Below are 19,510 nucleotides of genomic sequence, written 5' to 3'. Positions count from 1 at the left end.
TTCAAATATGCTATATAAAATGTGTGTCAAAGGGTGTCATACCATTTCCCGTTTAAATTATAATCTTGTTATATTCATAAAGTAGAGGCAAGATGTTGGTGGATTTCGAAAGTGAATATATGCTTAATCATGCTGTCTCTTGGCTGATATATATACTCTAAGAGTTATGTTATCTAAAATATAAACAGAACATGCACATGATATCTCACTCACATATTAATATGAGTAGTTTGATATGTATATTTCAATTTATACAACATCTTTTACCAAAAAAAAAAATCTTTATTTCTTACATTTTTTCGTTTTCATCACTACAATATCTTCAAAATTCATCTAAGAATTAAAGGACAACTAAAAGTTGTTAGTTATATATTGTCAAAATAATAGTTTTGTATTAGTATGCTGAATGTTCATTCTAAATTTATAAAAAAAACTTTTGTACTCCAAGTTTGTACAATAAACTAGGATAAGTCACTTTTTTTGGAAAAAAAATAGGAAAAATGCGAGACTCTCATTGTTGTACAAATTTGTTAGAAATAACTATTGTTGATTAATGTATGATATGTAAATATATAGTAAAGAATAGAGTGAATTACGCATCAATCTTTATCAACACATGCTTTTTTAGTTATTCTAAAGGACACAGACTCCTAAATATGCCCTTTCTTTTATAGATAAATAAAGCAGAAAAACAATAAAAATAAAAGCAGGAAGTAGAGGGGCAAAGCAGCACAAGCATACCACTAGTCTAATAGCATGTGCTTCAGTACAATCTTCTCCCAAGAAACCAAGGAATGGTGGGATCACTAGTGTAGCTTTCTTTTGCAGAATATAAGGAAGCAAAGCTAAAGGCTCCATTTGGTCTAAAAGGAGAAAAAAATGGATGAAATATTTGGTGTGTGTGATTTTAGTGATCAGTGACAAGTCTTAATTACATCCAAAAACAAACAAGGAGACATAGTATATCTTAGTAAACTCCTTGGTCTCTTATTTAGGTTTATATGGCGTAACCCATGGCCCATTTCAGCTCATTATGCCTTAGGGACCACTAGTCAGCACATTTAGCCTTCAATTTTTATTTTCTCTCCACAACCAAGCAAATTATTAGTCAATCTTGCTTAGAAAACACACTTGTATGTGACGCCATCACAATGTGGCTGGTCCATGGATTTGAAGCCAGTTGGAAGGTTTATTTACTACTCCATCTTATTCAACTGGTTTGACTAGTTTAAGGTTTCTTTAACACGTTGAATAATAATAGCTTATAACCATATTTTTACTAGTCTGCATCCTCTCAAGAGACGTAAGTGCATAGCTATGATTATGACATATGACAATGTTATTTTTTAATGGTCGAGATTTTAAAATGTAAATTAATAATATTTTAATTAAATCAATTCAGAAAAATGATAAAAATATCTTTTATTCTTTTCCTTTTCATTCATTAATTCCTAATCAGATCTCTTCTCATTGGTACCACCATTTTTTTTTGTTCTAAATTCTTTATCTCTCCCAGTAACCTACTTCTATGACGCCACCATAGTGTGCATTTGTCGCTGGAGTTTCTCTTCCTCTTCCATATAACACCTCCGCCTAATCCTCTCAAGCAAACATTTTCTAAACTTTTTTTGCTTAATTGTTTCACCTTGTCCGAGTTGTTGTATGAGTTGAAAAAATAGTGTCTTTGACTTTGAACCATGGATTATGTGTCTCTCGTTTTTTTATTAGGAGGAAAAATGTGGAAGGTTTCTTTTGCATTGTTGAGAATGAATAAAAAAGTGAGTTTTGCTTTTTTTGAGAGGTGAGTTTTTACCCTAAAAATTATAGAATGGCGCAAAGAAGATATGGTGGCACCATGAGAATAGATCTGGTTAGGAGAAAGGGGAGAGAATAAAGGTTATGTTTGTCATTTTTCTAAATTGATTTAATTAAAAATAATATTAATTTGCATTTTAAAATCTTGACCGTTAAATGACGTTGTCACATGTCATAATCATGGCTCTGCACTGGCCTCTCCGGTAATCTCCAGTAATCTTTTTACAGCATTTATGGAGAGGAGTCTCACTCCTATTTTTAAGTCTATTAAAAAAAATGATTTGCCACATATCTTGAGGTATTATTGGCCTCTCCATTATTGGAAAGGATCCAGACTCTATAAAAAAAAGTACTGAATATAAAAATTATTAGTTTGACCATTGAGATTTACCAAAATTGAACACCGTTACATTGAAAAATATTGAGTGTTATCTGACTTATCTCCTATGAATGTGAGGGTTCAATTCCTCAAGGTAGCACACTCTATAGTTACCTCTCCTACTGTGTGACTCTTATGTATGTTACTTCTGTTTGGTATTAATGCAGGTTGAAATAGTCAAGATGCCCTTATGCTATGTTTTTGATAGAGATGATAAAATGGGCATTGCCCGCATTGTTTTGTGGGCAGAGCATCCAAATTTTGTTCATTTGCCCGTTTTGTCCTGCTCGTCTTATCTACCAAGCCCGTAGACATTTCTATTGGGCAATGTGGGCAGCTCACAAACAATATTTAAGGAAAAATTAAGAAAATTTCAGATAAGTTATTATGTAATGTGATTTTTAATCCCTAAAAATTGTAATATAATATAATTTGATCAACTTTATATAAAACATCAAAGTTTTTGTTAATTTTTATCTTCAAATACTTTATTTTATTTATTGTATGATATTTTTTGATTATTCAACAATGTCCGCGGGCCGTCCGTAAGCCTTTAGCTCGTTTTAAAATGGTCAGACAATTAAGTTTTGTCTATTAAGCCAATACGGACATGCCCGATCCGCTTAAATTATTGCGGACATTTGCGGGCACGGGCTAAATGGGTTGAGCGGTCCGTTTTGCCATGTCTAGTTTTTGCATTGAAAAATGGTTGTATAAGTTCTGTAGAATACCTTCGAAATAATGTTAAAAATTATATGAATTTGATGCTTTGAAGTTTGAATTATGTAATTCTTAAACAAACTTCTTTTTATGTTTGTATTTTTCCTTGATCTGAAGGAAAGACAATTTGGTCTCTAGTCTCTTAGCTGTGTTTTATAGTCAGAGATCGTTAGCAACATCTTAACTTATTCTTGATAATTGAATAGAGTCTATTTCCACTAAAAAATAGCTAATATTCTTATATATTTTTTAATACGTGTCTTATTTAAGTTACCAATAATTGATGTTTAAGAAGAAAGGCGAAATTAGATTATCTCAAATATGTTATAAAATAACTTCATAAACTATTTCATAAAAATGCACTTAATTACAAAAAAGTAACTTAAATAACTTAAGTGGCTGAAAATGAAAGAAGGAAAGAGTTGCGTAATAAGCGGCGAAGTAATTGGGAAGTAACATAGTCGTGTCGACACAACAGCCATCCTCATCACCTCCTCTTTCATTTCTATTTCTATTCTCTCTCTACCTTCTTCATATCTCTCTCTTAACCAAAATCAAATCAAATCAAATTAAAACTCCTTATTTCTATATAAACCCTTCTCTACAGTTATGACTGGCAAGGAAATCTTACATAAAATGAAGGTATACTATCTACTTCTTTCCTTAATCACATTCTCTTTTTTACTTAAATCGTTATATCCCTTTTTTGTCATCAAAACCTATCTGTTCTCTATAACTGAAGCTTAATAAATTGCCTTCTAGTTTGATGAACTATTATATGAGTAGAATTTAGAAATATCGATTTTCACGTGTTCAACAACCTTCAGAGAATGAATGATAAAATGATAAGAAGGCAATTATTTTTATCCTTATTTCAACAACTTTATGAAAGAACTTCAAAAAGGTTAGCTCCTATTAGCTTATTTAAAAAAAGTAAACAAATTGGTTCTATGTTTAATTAAGCAGTTTACCGAAGCGTTCCCTTCGAGTTGCAGATTTATGATACTTAATGGTACAAAGAGCAAAATGGTCCTGATGTGTTAAAAACATGGAATCATTAACTTCACTGCTAATTAGGTGTTTCTTTAAGGATGAATGTAAATAAAATCATGACAAGTGTGGAAGGCCTAGATCTAGAAGACTTAATTAAATCAAATGGAATCTGTGAATCACAATTGCAAAGGTCCAAAGATGTACCATGTCAATATGACAATAATGGTTGATTACAGTTTGCAACTCTAGGCATTTTTTGTTCGAAAAAGAAGAATTCATATAGTGTATAATTTTTTGTTTTATTTATTTTTGAATTCCTTGAAAAATGGGTGCCCTTAGCTACTTAATTTTGAAAATACACCTGAATGTGTAAGAAGTGGCATAATGCTTAAGCAAATTGAACTTCGCTAGATTAATAGATGACGACGCAGAAGTTTTCTGTCACGTATTTCACCTGCACCTGAATAAATTCAACTTCTGACATGTGTATGTTACTTGCAGGAAAAGGTTTTGGGCTCATCTGACCCTGATTCAGGGAAAGGAAAGAGCAAGATTGACAAGCATATAACACATGGCTTTCACTTAGTAAAGGGAAAATCAAGACATCCCATGGAAGACTATGTTGTTGCTCAATTTAAGCAAGTTGATAACCATGAATTGGGTTTGTTTGCAATATTTGATGGCCACTCCGGTCACAACGTACCTGATTACTTGCAGTCTCACTTGTTTGACAACATCCTAAAAGAGGTAATAGGAGTTCCTGCTTCTTTTGGTTCCTTAATCTATGAACTCCTTTCTTTGAATTGTCAACTAAATTCGAGTTTTCAGGCAGATTTGCACTTTCTCAGAGTCAAATTGTAAATTTAACAATGTCAATTCAAGTTGAATGAATTTGGTTAATATGTGTAATAGGAATTTAAATAATGTAGAAATGGAGTCTTTTGCTTGCCTTCAGAAGTTTCTGTTTGTGCCTTTTTCCTCTTTTCTAAACTTATTGGTAAATTATTTCATGCCCTTATAGCTTTGGTTTTTGACATTGACTTTGGCATATAATGTATACCTTAGTCCCCCTTTTCTCCCTGCTAATTTTCTTCTTCTTGTAGCCCGATTTCTGGACAGAACCTGTGAATGCCGTCAAGAGAGCATATACTATGACTGATTCTACTATTCTAGAGAAATCAGGTGAATTGGGTAAAGGGGGTTCAACTGCAGTTACAGCAATATTGGTCAATTGTCAGCTGCTAATAGTAGCCAATATTGGAGATTCTCGTGCTGTTATATGCCAGAATGGGGTGGCCAAACCTCTATCAGTGGATCATGAACCAACAACTGAATATGAAGATATCAAAAACAGAGGTGGTTTTGTATCAAACTTCCCAGGTATGACATTTTTAAATGTAAGATGCTTTTATTTGATCTTAAATAAGTGCTGTACGAGGTTGTAGCTCTGTGAGCATATCATTCTAAATGCATTTCCTTATTTAGTTGATATTATTCTAAAAACATTTTCTTAAAACATGACAAGACTCTTTTTCAGTGCTAAGGGTGTCTTTTTTTTCCAAACCAATTTAGGGGATGTGCCACGGGTTGATGGACAGTTGGCAGTGTCAAGGGCATTTGGTGACAAAAGCTTGAAGAAGCACTTGAGCTCAGAACCTTTTGTGACACTGGAGCCAATAGATGATGATGCAGAGTTTGTCATATTAGCTAGTGATGGGTTATGGAAGGTATCAGATTTGATAAATGATAAATCACGGTGCACACACTTTTTTTTAACACACGGATATATGTTGGATGCACCCATGCATACCTCTGTAGTGCTCACATTTTTTCATTGAAATTATTCTAGGTAATGTCAAATCAAGAAGCAGTTGATGCTATCAGAGAAATAAAGGATGCTCGGTCTGCAGCAAAGCACCTTACTGAAGAAGCACTTAACAGGGAAAGCTCAGATGATATCTCCTGCGTTGTTGTGAGATTTCACTGATCACAGAATTCATCATACGTTTGATAACAAACTTGAAAGTGTAACATATGCTTTAAGCTTGATATAATTAGGTGTTATTATGCTGAAGCATTCAGTGTGTGATGTCTTCCCTGCCGAGTAAGTGTTTTTTGATGTATCAATGTAGAAAAAGATTTAGTTTGGATTTCTGTTAAATGCAGACCAAAGTAATAGGTATGATGTAATTTATTTTGGTCTGTCTTAGTGTTCTTAAAAAAACATTTCCCAAATTACTGCTTGGACAATGAAACTTTTAGATCAACCCATCTCCTACACCTTTCCTTTGGTGGAGATGTGTGGGGGTGGAATTTTTACACAATTACTTGTACTATGAAAAGAAAAAGAATGTTATAAAATGTAATTTGTTTGTGAACTATGGCCATGTGTGATTTAATTCTTGATATGTGGGAATTGGTTACTCTGTTAATTTTTGTCTAGTGCCCAAGCCTCAAAGGGTAAATTGCATTATTTTCACTAGGAAATCCTTTCATACTGGCAATCACTCTTTCCAACACCCCTTAGTCAAAAGGTAGGAGGATCTGTTTTGACTCTAATCATAGGGTCAAATTTACAATTCAAATCCTCTCCAGAACTAAAGAGTTCAGTAGCAGACGAAGATTGCGACAGGTAGCATAAATAAATCTTTAAATTTTTGAAATTGAGAAAGTTCATCTCCTCATATTCTTGTACCGGAGAGAAACTGAATTCCATATTTATCACCCATTTCAGCTAGAATGCCATTTTTACCTATTGAATAACTGTGGTTCCTATTTTATTGTATGGGAACATGGAAAAGTATCTTTACAGCAAATCCAAGAAATAAAGGGGGCATATAAATTAGAAATCATGAAAAGATGTGAATTTACCTAAAAGAAGCAATTGCGTTTTTATATTAAGATGAGGGCACACTGTTCAAGTTGCTTTAATAGGATAATAATGATAGGGCAAACAGAACACACGAGACACTCACTAAATAAGTAAGACATGAAGTTTCAAACAAACTAGTTTAGATAGCAAAAGACAGCACCACCTTTTGTAGTTGGAAGTTTTGCTGTGGTAAACATACAAAGGGATCTTTATTATATGCCTTGGCATGTAAGATACTAAAGATTGACAGAAGAGAGGGAGCCAAGTGAACATTAGATGGCTTCATCTGATATGAAAAGATTTGTAGCCAGAATTCCCTGCCATATTGATTGGAATAAGACCCCTCTCATCAGCAAGCCTGCACTGGCTTTCCTTAGGGTGATGACCTCTGCTGTGGCTGCAGCTCTCCGAGTTGCTTTTCCGGAGCCGTTCGTTATGTCCAGCCAAGCGTCTGCGGCAGCTTCTTTTAGCTTCATCAAACTCAGCCAGGTCATGGAACCTGCAGTGACTCATTATACATTTCTAAACAGGTGAACATAGAAGCAGTACTATAAAGTTTAAACCATTTAACATTTCTGCTCCTTGTGAAAAAATAATGAGGAACAAAAGTGAAAAGTTATATACAATGATATAGTTTGCTTTAGAAAATAGTTTCTGTAGGCAATGATCTAGCAATATTTTTGTATGATATAAGTAGGCTGTTCTCAATTCAAGGTTTTTATAGGCAGTACTACAGATTAAGCATACTTTATTTCTCCTGAACTTAGGTAAAGATACTATTCCATCCTATTCCTAACTGAGTTAGTTATTGATTTTCTGGTACAAAAAGATAATTCTTAGTTTCATAAGTACATGGTGAACTTAAAAATTATCATAGGAAAGCAAGAACAAAACTAGTTACTCTACCATCTATAGTAAAATGTTATATACAGCAACAGAAAAATGGTCTAGATGACTGAGAATTGAAAACCTGCTACATTGCTGGCAAAACCTCTGCTTCAGGCCTGCAACCACCACAACAGGTGCCTTGGAATGAAACTCACACACTTTATGGCGGCCATGGTATTTCTTTGCATTGGTCAGATCAGCCCCACACCTCTCTGCCTGACAGGAAGGTGGAGGAACCCCTCCACCCCAACTTGATGACCCTTTGCTCCCATCAATTCCTTTCTTCTTCTCTTCTTCTGTAAGTCCAACACCACTACTTTCATTCTCCTCCTTTACTTCATTCTCCACTTCTTTTTCAACCATGCTATCCTTTCTCACCTTCTCAACCAATGCTCTCTTCCTCTCAATACTCATTATTAAATATTGGCTTAAAAGAAAAAGAGAATGATGTGACCAAGTAAAATGAGTGACTATAGTGGAACTTTTTTGTAGCCAATGAGAAGAAGAGGTTGTGGTGAAGCATCTTTGTTTTTGGCCATAGGATCCTCAAGGCTTTGGCTATAAATAGGAATGCATATTCTCTCTTTTTCTCTTGTTCTAATATTGTGAGGAGTATTTTAGTGTTTAAGATATACTTGAGTGAGAGTGATATTGAGTGTACTTGAGTTTTGGGAAGGGAGTGAAACACTCGAGTGAACTTGTAATTCTCTTTTATAATAGTGATAATATCATTGTTGCTCTTCAACCGTGGACGTAGGCAAATTGATGAACCACGTTAATTTCTCGGTGTCATTCTCTCTATGTGTCTTCCGTATCAACAAACTGGTATCAGAGCTCATAGAGCTCTTGCATGCTAAGCCGTACGATCTAAAAGAAAATTCTTAGTATGCCCTGTGTTTGCAGCATTGTCTGATCTTACACACCAGAAAAGAATTGTTCTTGTTATTGGAAAAGTATAATAATGTGAAAGTGCATGTCTAGGAAAGTTCTGTCTTAGGAAAGACCTGGTATTTAAGCGTGTCTGTTAAGACCCACCTCTCTTTCCTGGGAGCTTTTCTGGTGTATGTTCACGGACTACGATACTGTTATGGTATACGGTTATCATGGCTAGTGCTAAATTTGATTTGGAGAAATTTAATGGAGAAAATGATTTCAACCTATGGCGATTGAAGATGAAAGCTCTACTAGTTCATCAAGGCTTGGGAGATGAAGGATGAAAAGGATGAAAACTTGGAAAAAAGCACATAGTGCAATTTTGTTGTGCTTGGGAGATGAAGTTCTACGACAAGTGTCAGATGAAACTACAGCTGCTCCATTATGGTTGAAGCTGGAAAGCCTGTATATGACGAAGTTACTCACTAACAGGTTGTATTTGAAGAAAAGAATATATACTCTTCAAATGCAGGAAGGAAAACCCATAAAAGATCATCTGGATGAATTTAACAAAATTATTCTTGATCTAAAGAATATTGTTAACAGAATTGACATGACAAACGGAAGAATGTGTGTCGTTCATGTGGATTTTGTTAAAACATGAAACTAAAATAACATTAAAATAATAGATGCTTAGTGGGGACAGCTACTGTTCGACTGTATGTTATATCTACAGCCTTAGAGTACTTACAGCACTAGAAAAGGCTAGAGTTGAGAGTGGCATATAAAATTCTTTGTCGAGTTGAATTTTAGAAGGAAATGAAATCTTAAAAATAAGGAAATGAATGACTCTAAAGTATTTTTTTTCAATTCTTTTTCCTCCAAAATTTCACTCACAAATGGATCCTAAAGAACAAGATAGCAGCAAAGAGATTCATCTCTTTAACATAAACATACAGTAACAAACTGTTCCTTTGCTCTTTCCTAGTTTCCTCCTTTATCTTCAACATTTGAACCTTGCTCTATCTTCTTCTTCCACTCAGACTGTGGGATGAAATTATTGTATTTAGTATTAATTGATTGATACATGTTTAATGATTTAGTAGTTAGTTGTTTCTCAGTCCATAGAATCTTTCTGGTATAAAATGATGTCATGTTGCAATAGTACAATTATGGCCACAACATGCGGTGCTGAGTGCTGACACGACTTAGCACGCTAATACCATGATTTCACAGGATGGCATTGTACTCAGTACTTAATGCAAGTTTTTAGCATTATTGGTATCTAGATGTAGAAGACAAAAACACCCAATACATGTTAAATGATTATTGATTTGACCTAATGTATATTTTAGATTATTCAACTTCACCTGAAATCAACATAATTCACAAATTAGTAGGGATCACCTATTTTCAATGATGTCTCTTTCTTGTCTCAAACCAATTATATAAAATTTTAAAAGCAAAATATAATAAAATAAAACACTATGATTGACTTTAGACATGGAGTGGAACAATTTGGGATATGAGATCTTCATCCTCCTTAATAAAACTCATTTAAGTTGTCATGACTCATGAGTAATCCTCAGAAGGATGGAAGAGATTGTGCTTTCTATAGGTATTGTGATTCAGTACCCATGCTCCATGATGGAGGTAATACTAGTCTCCAATCCTAATCTGTTAATGTGGAAGAGGGCTAACAATGTAAAAAAATTCATAATATTTTGCATACATATTAAATTTTAATTATATATAATTATGCATAGTTATATACTTACCAGGGATGTATATAGTAAGAATAACTAATTTATACGATAACCAGAGAAATAATTTTCAGCTGGACTAAACTAACTTGGCTAATAACAAAAATATTAAATATTTAACCCACCTATTCTAATATTCACAAAACTATTATTTAGATATGAAATTACCTTATCCAATCAGACAATTTAATTATTTAAACTGATTAAATCTAATATAAGATTTCATTTGACTTAATATTTAACTTGAGTTCAGGGTTTCATAATATTGATATACATTGATATTGTAACTATTTTTACATTCATCAATTATATCTCACAATTTACCATTCATATTTTATATTTAAATATAAGTGGCAGGTAAATGATATACCATAAATATATTTACACGTCACAATAGATACACATTAAGCTTTAAGCTTTTTAATATTATTTTAATAGACAAAAGATTATTTCTCCCATAATTTTTCTCAATTAAAATATTTAAAAAAATATTAAAATATTAATTTATATTCTTATATTTTTCTATTAAATAAATTTTTTATCACTTTATATGGTACAATCTGACACAATTCAATAAAGAGCTTCTTATCCATCAACGTGCGTGTCGTACACTCCATCAACTTTGCAGAAAGAGAAAAAAGAAGGGCAAAAAATGGCATCAGTGAAGAGAATCGGAGTAGTGGGCGGTGGTGCAATGGGATCGGGAATAGCCCAAGTGGTGGCCATGCATGGCATCGACGTTTGGCTTTATGATGTTAACCCTCAAGCTCTTTCCTCTGCCTCCAATTCTGTTTCTGCCTCCATCAAACGTCTTGTTTCCAAAGCTCAACTCTCTCATGTCTCTAATCTTAATCTCATTCCTTTTATTTATTTATTTGTTTTTAACTCCTCCCTCCTTATTACATCATTGTTTAATTTTAGTGCAAACTTATAATAATTGGTTATTTGTGAGGGGGGTTGCTAAGAAGCGTGCAATTGTTCATAATCAATGACCTTGTGTTAGTTAAGCATGCTGTCCTCGGTTTCATCCCAGGACTGAGAGAGGTTACATCATCTAGGCGCTGATCATTTAAGTTACGGGTCCCATTATTACAGGGCATGAGAAGAGTGAATATATATATATATATATATATATAACCTTAAACCAATTATTTCATGTACCAAACATATTTTTAAGCCCTAGACCACAGTTATAAAATTAAGCAATGGCTTTATGATTCCCAGGTTGCACAAGTGTAAATCATTGAACCTAGAAAATCGGTAATTTTTAAACTTGTATTAATGTTTTGTTTTTTATGTCTGAAATTGAAGCTTGTGGCTCATAGCTTCATTTGAGGTTAGAAGTATAAGTGTATCAATGTGATTATGTGAAACATCTGGATAAGTGAAATTGTTTTTGTGTCAACAGTATCCTTGATGATGAAAAAGTTATACAAGACTAATGATATGGTGTTCTGTTTTGGTCTATTTTACTACAGAGATACTTCTCATTTTTAATTTTTTTTATACATTTTGTTCTTCAAAGTATTAACATCTATAAATTTTAGGCTGAAGGTGCTGATGCTTTGAAACGTCTGCGATTCACCTCAAATTTGGAAGAGTTCCGTGAGGCTGATTTTATCATTGAAGCCATTGTAGAATCTGAAGATATAAAGAAAAAATTATTTGTTCAACTAGACAAGCTTGCTAAGAGTTCTGCAATTTTGGCATCTAACACAAGTTCCATCTCAATTACTCGTATAGCTACTTCAACCAGCAGGCCACACCAGGTTTTATTTGGGTTCACTTTACCTTTTCAGATAACATTTCTGTATACTAACAAATATCTAGTCCTATGTGTTGGAGAAAATAGTGCCTTTTCCTGTTGATTATCTGCTATGATTGTCATGTGTGATGTATGAAGAAGAAACTTATGTCATTTTCAGGTTATAGGAATGCATTTTATGAATCCTCCTCCTACAATGAAATTAATTGAGATTGTGCGAGGTGCAGACACTTCTGATGAGACATTTGCTGCTACAAAAGCATTGTCAGAGAGGTTGTTATCCTCATTCCCATATCCTAATGGATTCATTATATGTACCCTCTTTGTCTACATCACCACTCCACCTTTTCCTCTAAAAAAATTGAATAGGCAGGTTTACATGTATGCATATGAGGAATTGGTATTATTGGTCTTGAATTCACCTTCAGGCTGTTATGTTTCCATTCTCCACATTATTTGGCACGCATGTGCCTGTGTGCTTTTCATGCAACAAATCTGAAGCACATTATAACAACTCACCTTAAACCATGTTTATGTTTTCAAGAAATATGGGCATCTAATGTTTTTGTAAAAGTTAGATATGTTCTGTCCTAACTCCTAACTTCTAGGTCAATCCAATACTGGTACATTTGCCATTTATTCTGAATGTTCACTAATTTTACATAATTTAATATGCCGAACCAAATCATTATGTTGATTGCATATGGACTCAGTTTTGTATGCTTTAAATAACATGTCGATAACTGCAATTTTTGTTTTGTATTCATCGTCTTTGTTTCCCATCACTTCCATGTCCCTATGAGGTTCTTTATTTCCATTCCACTTAGCAAATGTTGCTTGATACAAAATAATCATAACCTTGTTTTTCTAATTTACTGCTTGTTCATTATGCAGGCTCAGCAAGACAGTAATAACCTCCCAGGACTATTCAGGCTTCATAGTAAATCGTATCCTTTTGCCTATGATAAATGAAGCATTTTTTGCTCTCTATACCGGCGTTGCAACCAAAGAGGACATTGATACAGGAATGAAGCTGGGTACTAACCATCCAATGGGTCCTTTAGAGCTTGCAGATTTCATTGGATTGGATGTGTGCTTGTCAATACTGAAAGTTCTTCATGCTGGCCTTGGGGACAATAGATATGCAGCCTGCCCTCTACTTGTCCAGTATGTTGATGCTGGCCGACTTGGTAGAAAACGAGGTATCGGTGTATATGACTATAGTAAAGAGCCAAGGTCTACGAAATCATCTTCCCGTCTCTAAAATGTTTGGTTGCCTCAGAAGAATAATGATTAATGTTTTTTTAGCATCAAAGTAGGGACACCACAAGGCGTCTCCTTGTTTTATTGATGTATTTTTGTAATGTGTGCATGGAAAGAAGTTATAGATAAGCATACACGGCTTCAGATACACTGTTCAAATAAGCATACAAGGCTTCAGATACAAATACAAGACAAGCTTGTATAAATTTACTGATATTTTTAAGATTTAACCAATTGATATCGTTATCAGGATGATTGGTTACTCACTTTTTGAGCTCCAATCTAAAGGGCATTAATGAATATTCCATGTTTTTATGTGTAATCTGCAGTGTTATGTGCTGCCAGACTTTCATGGATTGAATTCAAAATGTTCTGTGTACTTGATCTGAAAAGGAAAAAACCTGTTACTTTCATAACCTAAGGCAATTTATATCAAAATTCACAAGCATTGTGCAGACAGTATAAGCTTCAGCTCATCATTGCTAAAGATGACAGGAAGATTGTACATTTATACTCCATACTCCATTCAGTAGTTGGTATAGTTTTTTTTTATTTTGTTGGATGGCCCAGCAAAGACTCCTAGCTTGAATAATAGCACATAAACTTCTCTGTTTAAAATATAAAATATTTCCCCCTTTTTCTAAGATAAAGATAGAAATTATTCGTCTCAAAGTGTCAAATTATCTGTCTCGAACCAATCAGATTTTAAGAAGTAACATAAAAAGCTTGAAGACAGGTGATGAGATATAATTAATGTCTTCATCAGTTCATTGTTTGCCAGCTTTAGTAACCTCTGGCAGATAAAGAAATAAGGAAGAGGTGTGCTCTTTTTCAACTAAGATGGCCAACTTGATGCACAAGGAAGTGGCTATTTTTGAATTTGTGACTGGATCCAATTTGGGTATTATTAGGCAGACATCTTTGTTGAAAGTGAGTGAATTGGTATCCTATGTGTATTGAATAGAGACAAAAGGATTATAAGTAGAAAAAAAGGGAAGAGTGAGAGGAAAGAAATTGAAAAGCGTAATTATTGGATGAAGTTGGATTTTTCCCTTATATTGCTTTGCTGAGAATTGAGATATAAACAGCAATAGACAATGAAATTCTTGTTCCAGTGCCCCTGTTGCTCATGCTTTTGCTTCGTGAAGCCAAAGGTAAAAAAAGTTAAGGTAGGCAAGAAGACAGGGAAAAGAAGGAAGAGTGACATGTAACTCCATTACCTAATAGTGATGCTAAAATTTTATTCCATTCTTAGTCTTACCCCCACTTCTCATACTCTCATAACTTATAAGCATTCATAACAAGGTGGAAGCATCCTCTCCATCAATAGAGAGACAAGTACTACAAAAAACAATAGAAATAATAATATGATTAAACATTTTTATCTTATATATAATGTAATAACACTTTTATCATTAAAAACACATATAAAATCAGGTATTTGTCTCTTCATTAATAGAGACGATCATTATCCCATAAACAAGTGGTTTGGAAGAAGCTTATTTCAAAAGTGACCCTCTTAATATTTTAGTCTAAAAACCATCTTGATACTGACTAGTGACTACAATAAGTATTAAATGAAAGAGAGAATTCATTTTTGTCTTGAAAATATAAAAAAAACATGCAAGTTTTTAAAATCTTAGCATCATTTATCTTATTTATCTACTAATATCTTTTTCTTTTAAATTTTCAAAGTATTCATTCATAATCTATAGAATGGCAATAAATAACTATCTTACCTTTAATTTTATGATTTTTGTGTGGAATTCTCTCCAATTTTATTTCAAAGTTATTCTCAATTCCCTTCATTCCTTATCTTTCTTAGTTTTAGGCTTCTTTTTATCTATTTCAGAATTTGTGTTGTTTGACATTTTCCACCAAAGCTTTTCAATCTCACAATCATGTAATAGTTATATTTGTTCATTATCAATTAATACATGTATCAACTAATTAATTAGTTATTTCACTCCAAATACTATAACCAAAATTACCAATATATTGTGTTAATACTTAACACCTTAAATTACAAAAGATATTGAAAAGTTATAGAGTGACATAGAAGAGTGGTGCATGAAAGTATGAAAGTGTTACAGATGATTTCATTCTTTAAAGAGGTGTAACAGCACACCATAGCTTTATTCGTGTGGCTTTCTCCGGTGCTGTAAATTTTATTGTTAAACATATGACTAGAGATTTATTGTTTCGCACCAATGAAATATGTTATATTAATTAAAAAATTTAAACAATATTATTTTTACTTAATTTTCATTAGCACGAGAAAATATATAACATAAGATGTTGGACAACATATCTTTGTTCTCGTGATGATGGCAAAAAGGAATAAAGTGGCATCAATGTCTTTTGATGGATTTGTTGTTTTAGAATTGAAGGAAAAGTTGCTTGGATTGGTCAAGATGAATGTGGTTGATGATGGCTACACAATTGAAGGAGTCTTGAATTAAATTGATGGCAATCCCAATCTGGAGCTGCAATTGTTGGGCGTTGTTTTGTTAATATAGATATGTGTGTGTTAGACAGTGGCAAGGTTCTATTCAAGTGTATGTCTAATGATGTTAAAAATAGTGGTTAGAATATCCTACCAATAACATTTAAGAAGGTTTATACTATAATATTTATTATATATTTTTTATTATAAATTGTTTTATAAAGTAATTTTTATCAAAGGCTTATTACAAAGTTAAAGGTTCCAAAAAATAAGGAAAGTGGGTAGCCCAAACCCGCCCGAATAAACCTGACCCGAACACGATTTTAATATAGCCCACCTGGACCGGGCTAAAAAGTCTGGATGATACCCGAGTCCTATAAATTTTTAGGTTTTAGCAGGTCAACCAATCGGGCTTGCATGTTTTAACACCTGTAATTGGTTGGCATATACAATAGCATATCTACTTTGAGAGCCATAGTTACTCCATTATAAGTATTTTTAAATAAAAATCAAATCACATAATCAATTTTAACTAAAGGACATTAATGTTAGTAAGAATTTAATATAAATACACTGACTGTATAAGTATTTTTTCTACAGTCAGTAAAACATTTATCATTGACTCTAAAATAAAACTAATACAATTCAATGGTAGAGACAATGTAAAATTGTTTACACCATTTGTGCACAAAATTTAAACTCTTTTAAAAATTTGGATAACTAGCTTATCAAGACATTAATTGAAAATTGGCATATTCTCTATCATAAATTCTCTCACGTTCAACTATAAATAGATAATTCAGACCATCAATTGAAAACACAATAGAAAGAAAATGTCATAAAGCATAAGAGAATCCGAAAGTAATAGCTCAAAATTTGTATTACCTCTATCTTCCTTTTTTATTGTGTTCGCAATATTCATTCATATATAGTTACATATACATTTTAATTATTATTTTAATTAAATAATTATGTTTTTATATAAGTAATAGTTAATATTATCTTTTATCATTATATAATTAATTGATTAATTTTTTTTATAAATAATAAATAATTTTTACATAAATAAATAATAATTTATTCAGTACGTTTTTATATTATTACTACTAGTGCATATAGGCACTTCGTGCTTGCCGGTCAATATTACATGGTACTATTTATTTAATTTTATATATTTTATTCTTATAATTAGAATGTATTTGTTATAATTTTTACGTATTTATGATAATGTTCAATTTAATGTGAAAGATACAATTAATTAATGTGTTGGTGATGTTTATTTATGATTATATGGTCTTTTTGTAAAAATTAAATAATGTGAAGGGCAAAATAAGAAATAGAAATTAAACCATGATGGAAGTTACATCATGTTTTGCCTTTATATATAGTATTTATGATAATATTCAATTTTATGTGAAAGATATACTGAATTAATGTGTCGGTGATGTTTATTTATGATTATATGGTCTTTTTGTAAAAATTAAATAATGTGAAGGGCAAAATAGGAAATAGAAATTACACCATGATGGAAGTTACATCATGTTTTGCCTTTATATATAGTATAGATATTATCTTTAACTAAAATAAAAAGTAAACTATCATAACATTCTCTACACTGTGTATATATTTTCCTTTTACTTTGTCTACATTCTTTACCTTGTTTACGTATTTTATTGAATTTGATGGTGAAACACCCTACAAATATTATTACACATGTATAAATACATATGTCTTGCAAAGAAAATATATAATTTTTATTAAGAAAATAGGAACATCAAATCACACAAATAGAAAACACCACTAGATTTAGCATTTTGACAAATATTCAATCAAAATGCACAAACATAACTAAGTTTCATCTAATTTGAAACATAATAGAAGTATGAAGTTAGAAATTCATTTATAATATAGGAAACTCGCGGGTACCCATTGTACTTGCAGGTACGGAGAATACCCGTGAAAAACTCGCGCACGAGTATCTTTATGGTTACAGACGGGTATGAGTATTACTCTCTTATTTTGCAACGCGTAGCGAGTAACTACTACCCGTGTCCATTGTCATCACTAAGTGTGAGTAACATTTTAATACGGACGAACATGATGCTAATAAATTCTTTCATATGTAATCGACTTAAAAACTCAAAACTCTAAGAGCAACCACAATGATTGTTCTTAACCGAATAAGAACATTTTTACTTTGTTCTCTATTGTATTGTTCTTATCTTTTGCCTTTTGTTCTTAAATAAAAACAATTTTTTGTTGTTCTTAGCAAAAGAAAAGTGAGGAGAAAGATAAATAATGTGAGAAAAATATACATTATTCTTATTTTATGAGAAACTATTAAATTATAAAATAATGTGTGACATCAAATAAGAACGAAATTGTTATTCTCTATTATTGCATATACTCTAATAAAATACTCAACACTATTTCTCCTCCATTTTGAATACATTTATCTGATTAAGTATTGACATCCAACATGCATGGTCATAATACCCTATTTCCGACTTTTACAAAAAAATCTATTTCCTAATTTGTCCGTGTGTTATAGTGAAGCTTTAATGATTTCCCAATGATTCTCTATTCCTATCATTTGTCTAATAATATGCACTCAACGTTTACAGAACTATTGGTCAAAGAGATTGTATGCTGTTGAGGACTCAAATGAACTTCAGACCAGGTTATTACTGTTGCAGTTAAAAAAGTGCAAGAAAGAAGTCTTACATAGAAGAACTTAACTGATTGATGAGCACCAGTTTTGTACATTCACTAAGATGAAGTTGTTACAGCAACAAAACGTGTTGCAGAAGAAGAAGAAAAGAATGAAACAGAAAATGAATGAATGATAGAGAAGAGATAGTGATTGAAGAGTAAAGATAATGCAAGAGGAGATTTGTTATTTATCAATGTAAATTGAATTACACAATGCATCAACTAACTTTCCTTATATAGCAACTATCAACCAACTAACAACTATAAATGGAAAGTATCAAAAAAACAGAAAACTGAATTACAAAATCTCTCCTAATTTTAACATTCCCTCCTAATTCAGTTTCTCATCAAACTCTAGAACACCTATGTTCCTTCTTATCCTCTCAAACCTCTCCTTCTTCAAAGGTTTGGTAAAAATGTCTCCCAATTGCACTTCACTCTTGCAAAACTCCAACCTCACTCTTCCTTTGCAAACTTGATCTCTAAGAAAGTGAAAACGAGTCTCAATATGTTTGCTTCTTCCATGAGCAACTGGATTTTTAGCTAAGTTTATGGCTGACTTGTTGTCAACCTTCAACAGTAAGCATTCACCTTCTGTCCTTAGCTTCAATTCTGCCATTAAAGTCACCAACCAAGCAGCTTGGCAAGTAGCCATACAAGCTGCTACATACTCTGCTTCACATGAGGACAAAGCAACAATGTCTTGCTTCTTTGAGCACCATGATATAGGGGAATCACCAAGCAAAAACAAGTAACCAGTTGTACTCTTTCTATCAAACTTATCACCACACCAATCAGCATCACTATAGCCAATGATCCTCTGCTCCAGGCTTGCAGTTTTTGTAGGAAACATTAAACCAAGGCCTAAGGTGCCCTTCACATACCTGAGCAGCCTCTTAATTGCAGTGAGATCATGCTGCTTTGGTGTCTCCATTTGTCTGCTAACCAAGCCTACTCCAAAGGCAATATCAGGCCTAGTATTGCACACATATCTTAGGCAACCAACCATTTGCCTATACAA

The 19,510-nt window shown here is 32.7% G+C and overlaps 3 protein-coding genes across 4 annotated transcripts; 2 read left to right on the top strand and 1 right to left on the bottom strand.

Moving 5' to 3' along the window:
- LOC109351922 (probable protein phosphatase 2C 39) lies at positions 3,331–6,288 on the top strand. Of its 2 annotated transcripts, XM_019593627.1 has the most exons (6): positions 3,331–3,556; positions 4,409–4,654; positions 5,011–5,287; positions 5,480–5,634; positions 5,757–5,938; positions 5,983–6,288. In XM_019593627.1, exons 1-5 carry the CDS (start codon positions 3,524–3,526, stop codon positions 5,892–5,894), a joined length of 849 nt encoding a protein of 282 aa, XP_019449172.1. In that variant the 5' UTR covers positions 3,331–3,523; the 3' UTR covers positions 5,895–5,938; positions 5,983–6,288. The 2 variants fall into 2 exon arrangements, with proteins under 2 accessions (XP_019449172.1, XP_019449171.1); XM_019593626.1 differs by having other exon boundaries at positions 5,757–6,288.
- On the bottom strand, positions 6,795–8,081 carry LOC109352854 (squamosa promoter-binding-like protein 3). Its single transcript, XM_019595034.1, has 2 exons — positions 7,750–8,081; positions 6,795–7,278 (listed from the first exon to the last, which is right to left on the bottom strand). The coding sequence occupies exons 1-2, from the start codon at positions 8,079–8,081 to the stop codon at positions 7,062–7,064; spliced, it is 549 nt and encodes a 182-aa protein (XP_019450579.1). The 3' UTR covers positions 6,795–7,061.
- LOC109351921 (3-hydroxybutyryl-CoA dehydrogenase) lies at positions 10,864–13,647 on the top strand. Its single transcript, XM_019593624.1, has 4 exons — positions 10,864–11,141; positions 11,851–12,072; positions 12,229–12,341; positions 12,963–13,647. Exons 1-4 carry the CDS (start codon positions 10,956–10,958, stop codon positions 13,330–13,332), a joined length of 891 nt encoding a protein of 296 aa, XP_019449169.1. The 5' UTR covers positions 10,864–10,955; the 3' UTR covers positions 13,333–13,647.

This window comes from Lupinus angustifolius, chromosome LG07 (assembly GCF_001865875.1).
Source record: "Lupinus angustifolius cultivar Tanjil chromosome LG07, LupAngTanjil_v1.0, whole genome shotgun sequence".
Taxonomy (NCBI): domain Eukaryota; kingdom Viridiplantae; phylum Streptophyta; class Magnoliopsida; order Fabales; family Fabaceae; genus Lupinus; species Lupinus angustifolius.
Note: the sequence above shows the minus strand (reverse complement) of the source record. Positions and strands in the feature narration are given on the sequence as shown.

What these genes read in the sequence shown, in the direction of transcription:
- LOC109351922 (XM_019593627.1), top strand. Translation starts at nt 3,524, where the DNA reads ATGACTGGCAAGGAAATCTTACATAAAATGAAG. An exon ending in TTGACAACATCCTAAAAGAG is followed by an intron (nt 4,655 to 5,010) that starts GTAATAGGAGTT and finishes TTCTTCTTGTAG; the next exon opens with CCCGATTTCTGGACAGAACC. An exon ending in TTTTGTATCAAACTTCCCAG is followed by an intron (nt 5,288 to 5,479) that starts GTATGACATTTT and finishes AAACCAATTTAG; the next exon opens with GGGATGTGCCACGGGTTGAT.
- LOC109352854 (XM_019595034.1), bottom strand. Translation starts at nt 8,081, where the DNA reads ATGAGTATTGAGAGGAAGAGAGCATTGGTTGAGAAGGTGAGAAAGGAT. An exon ending in TTTTGCCAGCAATGTAGCAG is followed by an intron (nt 7,279 to 7,749) that starts GTTTTCAATTCT and finishes GAGTCACTGCAG; the next exon opens with GTTCCATGACCTGGCTGAGT.
- LOC109351921 (XM_019593624.1), top strand. Translation starts at nt 10,956, where the DNA reads ATGGCATCAGTGAAGAGAATCGGAGTAGTGGGCGGTGGTGCAATGGGA. An exon ending in CAACCAGCAGGCCACACCAG is followed by an intron (nt 12,073 to 12,228) that starts GTTTTATTTGGG and finishes TGTCATTTTCAG; the next exon opens with GTTATAGGAATGCATTTTAT. An exon ending in ACAAAAGCATTGTCAGAGAG is followed by an intron (nt 12,342 to 12,962) that starts GTTGTTATCCTC and finishes TTCATTATGCAG; the next exon opens with GCTCAGCAAGACAGTAATAA.